General features: G+C 31.8%; 1 protein-coding gene across 2 annotated transcripts; it reads right to left on the minus strand.

The window, feature by feature from the left end:
• Positions 1–204: 204 nt before the first annotated feature.
• Positions 205–2,446, minus strand: LOC110791681 (uncharacterized). Of its 2 annotated transcripts, XM_021996448.2 has the most exons (3): positions 2,204–2,446; positions 1,944–1,991; positions 205–1,002 (listed from the first exon to the last, which is right to left on the minus strand). In XM_021996448.2, the coding sequence occupies exons 1-3, from the start codon at positions 2,209–2,211 to the stop codon at positions 579–581; spliced, it is 480 nt and encodes a 159-aa protein (XP_021852140.1). In that variant the 5' UTR covers positions 2,212–2,446; the 3' UTR covers positions 205–578. The 2 variants fall into 2 exon arrangements, with proteins under 2 accessions (XP_021852140.1, XP_021852141.1); XM_021996449.2 differs by lacking the exon at positions 1,944–1,991 and having other exon boundaries at positions 2,204–2,445.
• Positions 2,447–9,695: the final 7,249 nt, after the last annotated feature.

The raw sequence follows: 9,695 nt of genomic DNA on the forward strand, positions 1-9,695 counted from the left end.
AACTAAAACATCATTATTCTCTACTAAAACAAATTAACGTTAACTAAAACGAAAATATTCTTAACTAAAACAAAATTATTATTAACTAAATGATCATTAGTCTTAACTAAAATATCATTATTCTCAACTAAAACAACAGTAACCTTAAATAGAACTATTTTTTTCTTAACTAAAACCAAAGTATTTTGAACTAAACAAAAACCATTTTAAACTAAAACCACAATTTTTTTTCTGGTAAACCGCAACTTGAAAAATTCTTAACCCTTAACTAAAATGAAACTGTTCTTAACTAAAACAAAGTTACACTTAACTAAAACAAAGTTACACTTAACTAAAACAACATAAAATTTAATCATTACATTGGCTAAGCAAATCCTCATTAAATGCTGGTGAAACATGGAAAAATTTGCTTGGAATTGTCATCATTTGTATACAAAAGTTGGGCTTTCACTGATGAAGCACTTCCTACTGATCTTCCCAATAGGTAGTTTCATTTACATGTATCATTAAGCCACAACACGCACTGCAACTTTTACTGCAATTTTACATTTCTAATCATATATGTCTTTTGCAACATTCTAGAGGGATGGTAGTTGAGGATTCCAGCCATCCGCATGGCCTGAAGCTGTTGATGAAGGATTACCCCTTTGCAGTTGACGAGCTTGAAATCTGGTTTGCAATTGAGACATGGGTGAATGATTATTGTTGGTTCTACTATCCAACAGACAGCCTAGTAGAAAGAGATCCTGAACTTCAATCTTGGTGGAATGAGATATGTAATGTGGGGGCATGGTGATAAAAAAGATTAACCATGGTGGCTTGAAATGAAAACCAGGCATGCCCTTACAAGTACATGCACTATCATGATATGGGTAGCTTCTTCCTTGCATGATGCTGTCAACTTTGAGCAGTATCCTTATGTTGCCATCTTGCAGCCCTGCCCTGCCACAGTCCTCCCCACGCTGCCCAGCAACAACAAAGCACCAGCCCTCCCCACGCTGCCTAGCAACAACAAAGCACCAGCAACAAACTACATGGTTAGAGAACCTCAATTCATTCCCGCAATCAAAATTAGACTAAGCAACACAGTTTTATGGAATCTTGAAAGTACTTGAAACTACCTCATATGATATTCCAAATCCTAAAATCTACTCTATTGAAGTAGATTTCAGACAAACAAACAAATACTCGCAGCAAAATCTTCTCAGCTAGTACAATCAAGTAGCAGGACATCACAAATTTATCAAACATATAATGAACGAAAACAACAGCAGCAGCAGTTACTCCAACATCGATCTCATGAACAAAAATACACAAAATATACAAAATCAAGTCGCAAATGAGAGAATTTACCAAAACATTAAAGCATTCCAGAAAAACCTCAATAGGAAAATTAATCAGCAATCAATGGAAAAACCTCAACTAAAATGTCCAAAAAAAACACTGGACAAGAACACAAACAACAGAAAACATTCGGATAAGATAGAGCAGATGAGCATCTAGTTCTTAACTAAAACGAAATAGTTCTTAACTAAAACGAAATAATTATTAACTAAATGGAAATTATTATTAACTAAAAGATGAACTAAAATGAAATAATTATTAACTAAATGGATATTATTATTAACTAAATGGAAATTATTATTAACTAAAAGAATCTAGGCAAAAAATCTCAATAATTAACACACTTTCTACTTTCAATCTCAATAATTAATACATTTTCTTTAGTTGAATGTGTCAGAGGCAAACTTCCACCATTTTTACATCAATCAAGCTTTAGTCGTAAGAACGAAAAGGGAAACATAATCATCGACAATTCATCATTAATCCAGTTCGATTTCCACTCAAAGTCAAGTTTAATCAGAATAAAAAGGATCAAAACGCGGAAAATCGAACAGAGAGATGAAGTAGATAGATTCATATATTCGATCTGTTTATCACACCTTCCTCGCACTCGTCGCAGCCACCGCCACCAGTTCCCTCCGCCGCGGCTAGACAAACGACATCAATGATTCACGAACAAAAATAACAATATCAAACAAAATCAGTCAAAAAACACTTTCTGGAGTACTATTTACCTCAATTGGATACTACTAATTGCAACAAACCCTAACCCTACCCCTAGAAAATGCGATTCAACTTTGAAATCATAAAGAAAATGGAGGAGATGAAGGATAATGAAGGAGAGAGATCAAAGAATTACATCGTCATCGCTTTATTGTTGACCTCGTCATTGTCGTCGTCGTCGCAGGCGATTTTAAAGATAGGACAGACGAAAATTCGTAGGCGGACTGACTCGCCTAGAGAGTCGGTTAGGAGGAGAGAGTATGGGCGGCGACATGAATTCTGGCGACCACTCAATATGTGCGGCAAGGAGAGGGAATGGGCGAGGTATTTTGAAGAGAGAGAGTGAGGCAAAGAGATTGTGAGGAGAGAGAAGTGAATTAGGGTTAGAAAACCATGTTTTTATACGACCCGAAAATAGAATCCATACCCACGTGTTGACCCGCGAAACACCTATGGGTGGGTGGTCTGACCGGTCAGGCGGTCTTTTTAAAAAGTTTGTGTTCATTAATTAAGTTAATGAGTTTGAATAAAATTTCATGTCATCCATATCTCTCATAATTTAACCACTTTCCTTTTGGATGGAATAAGTGTAAAAGAATAGTTAAGTTTATAGGTTAACATTATATCGAAACATTAACGTTATAATCCTAGATGGATCGGAAGGAAGGATTCTAGGTGCTTGTACTTTCTTTAGTATATTTATAAATTGTCAATTTTAAATGTTACAACTCTTTAATGTTTGTTTTTAATGTGATATACTAATTACTTAAAATGTTTGGTACTTTTAAGTTTCAATATGATTCAAATCTTCATTTTAAAAAAAATTATATAAATATTGGTGATTAAGATAGATTTTTTTTTTCACATGGTATTGGGTTTTTATTTTGATATGAGATATTGGTAATCAAAAATAGAATATTTAGCACCGAATATTTTGGATTGTAAGGTATTTTAAATATGGAGGAACATTAGGAAAGTCAGGATGTTTCTTACTCCATATTAGATAAAATTAGCTAGATAGTACCATGTACTTTATTTACTTTCTTAAGGGGTCTACCTTTTTGTTCACCATTACCCTTTTGATTGAGAAAATTTCCTATCGATTGTAATTCGGTATTTCCTAAAGTATTAATATTCCCACTTTCCTTTTTGAATTCTATTGGTTACCACTAATCATAGCCTCAATCGTAATTAATGAACTAATTTTAATAAAAAAAATTAGATTATATTTGAACGAAATTTATTCAAATAAAAGAAAAGATTGTGAAGTTAAAATATGCACAAAAATCTTTATCCCTAAATATATTATCCTGTCCAAACACTTCATTTTATCCGGCGTTGAGGAAAAATTTCTCCCCTTAAATTAGTTTCATACTCGTCGTATAATGCAATTAAACACTTTAATATAATATTATTCGCTAAACAATACTGCACAAAATAAAATTTATAGAAGGCTAAATAAGAATTTTTTGAGATATATATTAGGAACCGAGGGGTGAATTTAATTTTATACCTAATTTAGGTGTAGTTACCTTTATGAGACAATTTTTCTACAGTGTAGCACTAATATTTTTATTTAGTTATATATATATATATATATATATATATATATATATATATATATATATATATATATATATATATATATATATATATATATATATATTCTTTGTTTATATTTTTTTAGTACTCCTTTCCCTAATAAAGTTCCAATAATACAATATAGCTTGCATGATATAATAAATAATTCTTAAAAATTAACAACAGTAATTGTATGACATACTATTACCAAAGCTGACAAAATATGTCTGTGATAATCAATACGTTTTTAAATTTTTATGTCCAACATGTTAAAAAAAAACTCATATTTAGTACTGTACATAATAGTATAATCTTTTGAAAAATCGTAAAGTTTCATATATCCAAAATATAAATAATACATTTAAAAGATTTTCTTTAGTTAACAAAAATAATTGTATGACATACTCTTACCAAAGCTGACAAAATATGTTGTGATAATCAATACGTTTTTAAATTTTTATGTCCAACATGTTGAAAAAAACTCATATTTAGTATTGTACAAAATAGTAGAATCTTTTGAAGAATCGTAAAGTTTCACATAACCAGAATATAAATAATACATTTAAAAGATATTCTTAAGTTAACAATCTATATTTTCTTAACAAATATAATAATATAGTTTATCATAAATCAAGTAAGTATATAATTATTCTTGTTAAGTTGGAAAGGAAAAATATTGTCATAAATCAAGTAAAGAATATACTACCTCTGTTCCTTAATGTTCTTTACGCTTGGGAATATGTGTCCAAAGTATGAAAACTTTGACCGTGGATTCCCACTGTTCTATACATCAAAATGTTATCATGTAAGATCTTGTTAGATTGGTCTCATTATGTATTTTCAAAATATCAAAATTTTATAATTTTTTCACATACGGAAATGGATATGTAAGTCGTTGAATATTGCATTGGAGTCCGTGCAAATAGTAAGCGTAAAGAACATTAAGGAACAGAGGTAGTAATTATTTTGTTTAATTAGGAAAGGACAAAAGAGCAGGAAAATTTTTAATATGAGCGTGACAAATGTCAGGCTTGCTTTAAGGGCCTCTCTTTTAGTATAGTTATAGATATAGATTAAACGAGTCTAACAAATATTACATGGCTATCAATTCTTATAAACTAGTGAAAATTCATTAAAAAAAAGTTTAATCCTATTTATAGATTGGGGCAGTACTCCGTACATGTAACCAAAGCAGTTTACGCCTCTCGTCATGGACATCATCCCATTTCTTAGGCACAGACGTAGCTAGTTGGGTCCTTGGGGCCATGGGCCCAGTGTGATATTGCATAGAGTAGTTGCTTTTGTTGGAAATAATGCAAAGAAAGGGGAAGTGATAAATCTAAGGAAAATTTTACTTCTGCCAAGGAAATCCACAATTTTTTAAAGCTGATTTCCTTGGAATAAGTGAAATTATTCATTGGATTTATCATTTCCCCAAAGAAAGAGTATTACCATATTGTGAAAATGTCCCACATTGGTAGAAATGAAAAGGAGGCTTTTCAAGTGGAGTATTTAAAGAAAATGACTTTGTCCCACATGGAAAGAAAACAAGCTTTTCCCTTTGTTTAAATATAGGGAAGTAATGTTTATACTTTGAAGTACTTCCCCAAGTGTTGTGGGCTAGAAGGGGGAATCCCCACGCGCGCCGCCGCCCGTCCGGCCGGTTCGGTTCGTGTTCGTGGCACGTGCGCGGTGTGGTGGGCCTCCTTTTTGGGCCAAGTCGTAGCTGACGGTCCAGCCTTTATGAGGCCGGTCAGTTACGTAGCTCACTCCACAATCGTAACGGTCGTATTTATTACGTCCCTTGATTTTCGCTTCCGTTTTAATTACTCAAATCAATTATGATTTTCAGTTATCAAAAGTTTTATTACATGATCAATTCTGATCAGCGGTTACAGGTGCTTTAATTACCCAATTAAATGTTAATTTTCGGTTACAAAATTTTAGTGGCTTTATAATTAGTTTGGGGATCAGTTTTGAAAAGACATCGAAAATAAAACTCTCTCTACTCCTATTCTGAGCATTATTGTGAGTTCCATGTTTCTCCTTAGTTGAGTGCACATTTTGGAGAGACGCTGTGTAAAATCTTGGGGGGCAACGCCTTTTCCGATTGCACCATAGTCGGGGCGAATTTTGCTTCTAAGACAGTGTTTCGTAACACGTCACAGCTTTATTTACATCAAATATTCGGCCCACATTTTATTAACATTTTCGGATTTTACAGTCTTATTTCCTACAGCTTTGGGCCCTTCTGGCCCATGGGCTGCATCTATTTCTCTGTCACCCAGAAATGATGAGAAGTTAAAGAAAAGAAACTGCTGTTTTGTTTGAACATTTCGTGTTTTATTCTTGTCTCTTTGCCTCGCGCCATAACTAGTCAATACAAGAAGAGAGGCTGAAAAAATAATAGACGAAAAGTTGGAAAAGAAAAGAGAAATAATAACGTGTAAAAACATAGAAACATTAAATTCCAGGTTTACGTTTGGAAAATGTAATACTTCGTATATAACTGATAGAATTAACTCTGTAAGTAAGGACTACACAACAAGTTTAACATGGCCCCATCAAATTGAAGGGAGTTTCACCTGTCAGATCAAACAAATTCAAGAAATTACGGAAAATCTGAAGTAAAGAGAGAGTTATAGATGTCAACTGAGGGATATAAACTACGGAGTTCTCCGTAATTTAGTAAGTACTCATCAAAGTTTTATGAGGTGACCACGGTGTTGGTACTAAATTTTTTATATTGGTACTCACTTGTGTCCATATGAACACAAGTTATTTGAGGTTAAGACTTCTTCACAAGGTATTTGGTAAATGGTTTTTTCTGTGACTTTTACATTAATTTTTAAACTATTGGTTTTTTATGTTGGTCAAATACCCAAAAAAAAGTGTTTGGTAATAATATTGATCGATGATAATATGATTGAATGGCTTAATCATAACTTGGTTACATCATTGTTATATATAGGAAATTATGACATATCTCTATTAGGTTTAGGACTCTATTAGATTCCTAAACTAACACAACTCTAGTTTCCTAAACATAATAGAACCCTAGATATACCATAACTCTAACATGATTAGCTGAAAAGTCAGCTTATTCTCCAAAAATGAAAAACTAGTCTTACTAGCTTTTTTGTATGGCTCTTTTCTTTTCAGTTTTCAAATTACTTTGCGATCCTTATTTTTTCACTAATTCACAATTAATAATGATATTAATAAAATAATCAGCAATTAAAAAATAAATACGGACTAATCAATGATTAACTATGCATTAGAACCAGAGGCGGAATTAGGGGGGCTGGCAGGGGTTATCAATAATTAATATGGAGTTATCAATGATTAACCATGCATTAATAGGGATTAATTACTAAATCATAATTTATGATTAATACTAATTAAGTTAATAATCAAGTTAATAATTCTCTAAACTAGAAGTAATTAATAGATATTTTTATTATTCATTTATTTTATTACTAATTTTAAATGTTATTTTATTATTTATTAATTAAATTATGTACTCCGCAATAATTTATTAAATAATTTAAATACTAATTAACTTGGTGAATAATTATTTACTAAGAATATAATAAATGGATAATAAAATATAATAATGTCATTAAATGTCATTTTACATAGTCACAGTCAACCGCTAATAAATGAGTTTACCAAATATCTTTATAAGTCAAACAGCCAACTGAAAAGCAAATGCCAACAACAAGTCAAACCAACCAAATAAAACAGCTGTTAGCCAACCGCCAATAGTCAATTGCCAAAAATCCCCGATATACATCTATGACCCAGTAGAAATAAATTATGGGATAAAGAATTAGGGCAGCAATTATCATTGTCCTTAAAGTAAATATTAACCTTACACGGTTGCACCTTGGTAAAGTGCTAGTATTTGATTATTAGCCCAACTAAATAGGTTCATTTCAATTCAAACATAAATATGGTCAACGCATTTAAACCATTCCATCTCCAATCCATCAATGAAGGATATTTCCCAACAACCACAACTCAACATATATTAAAGACTACTATAACAAGACTTAAGATCATATCTACTATTTCATTTGTTGTTTTGTCCTTTGTGGCTCTCGATCTCTACACTAAAAAGGGCAATTGATTTAGATTTCGATTCTAGATTATGCATGGGTACTCCATACTCCATATTATTTCATTTATCAAAGTCTTTAATAACCAACAGTGGTTACTAGTATGAAGTAAGAACTACGGTGTAATTTAGTTGACATTAGCAAAATATATGGATATTGAACCGCTTGTTACTCTTCCTACAACATTCATTCGAGGTTTTAATTTTGGGTTATTTTGACTACTTCAAAAACTTACACAATTATGTGAATCAAATAACTGCTGCTGATCGATATTGGTGTGAATGTGTGATGCTTCAAGTTGATAAGTTCATTTAATGTCATGTTATTCTGCAAATTTGACGTACTTGGCCTCAAGCTTCAATCATTCACCAACTTCGTTACTTATATATATAGGACCACATTTATTACATGATTCGACCTAGACATAAGCAAACAGACAAGTACTACTCCTTCTCCTAGTCCTTATACACTACAAGAATAACCAGCAAAGGGGGTGATTTTTTTTAAAATCAAGGGCAACTGTAAAATCGTCCTAGTAGAACAAATCAAACAGGGCAAACGTATTTCTCCTCCTTTGAAAATAACAAAGAGGGCGAAATTTGTTGTTTGTCTTCTTTGGTACTACTAAAAAGGGCGACTTTTAAATTTCGTCCTGTTTAATCAATTTATTTTTAAAAAAATAAGAAAATGCCAAACTCCGTAATCTTAATAGCTTACATATTCTGTATTAGGTGTTGTAAACTCCGTCTTCCCCAATTTCTTTTTCAGACTCCCAAAATGAAAAAAATCCAAATCTTCAATTTAGCTTTCTCTCTCTCTCTAAATTTCAATAGCAGGTGACTAGTATTGTCCAACTAAGATAATTAAATACGGTATGCGTACCATTTTATCTTTGAATTTAAAGTTTTAAATATGGTCTGCGTACCATGAAGTTTTGATGTACTAATTAGATTATTAGTTCAAGTTCTTCTAGTTTATTTAAAATTACAAGTTAGCATTTTGAATAGATTTCAAGACGGTGCCAAGATAACAAGGTGAATGGAAGATTGGATGCTTCAAGACCAAGAAATTGGGGTCATACTAGTTCACCAAAATTTACATATGCTTTTATATTTTGGTATATTTATAATATGCATGTGTATGTTGTTTGTATGGTTGATTAAGGATTTAGTTCACTAAATAATCAAACCAACATAGAAACAACTAGGTCAAAAAAATATTGAGTTTAAAATTGCCTTCCAAATCAAGCACTTACAAAAATCTTGGAACCTAAGATAGTAGGTTTCCGCCAAAGCGAGGTGCTATTTTAGTATTCCTACATGGTAAGACATCCCAAAGGAGCATGTTGATTGTGGTTGTAACTCAAGCAATATTGGTACATATTGTGGCAAAGGAATAAGTTATGGCATTAATTTGTTAACCAAGAGTAGTTTGGAATTACTAGCAATTGGTATTTGCTTACCTAAAATCTTCAAATGATTAAGACAAGACAAAGCGTGCTTAAAACTTAGAGACTTTTAGGGTCTTGGATTCATTTCGTTCATTTTGGACTATGTATTTATTGCATGGATGAAATTTTAATAGCTTTAATGATTGCATGAATGCTTTTATTTCAAGTTATTAAAGTATGATAAATGTTATTCTTTGCTATTTCATTTTGTAGAATATGAATTATAATGCATATAATTAATCATCTTCATTTTATTGCGTTTTGGATAATAGAACTGCCCCGAACGATTGGTAACTAATTTTGAGAGAAATTCTAAAAGGAAAGGAGACTGAGAGTGTATCTTGGATGCTACATTTTCTTATAGTGATCTTCGTGGTTGTTTTCAACTAAAACTTGAATGGTAGACCAATTGGACCTCATTTATTCAAAATACTGCGTACTTTTGGAATAATGAAGTATTGAGTTAAAGGCTCATG

This window comes from Spinacia oleracea, chromosome 3, assembly GCF_020520425.1.
Source record: "Spinacia oleracea cultivar Varoflay chromosome 3, BTI_SOV_V1, whole genome shotgun sequence".
Lineage (NCBI taxonomy): Eukaryota > Viridiplantae > Streptophyta > Magnoliopsida > Caryophyllales > Amaranthaceae > Spinacia > Spinacia oleracea.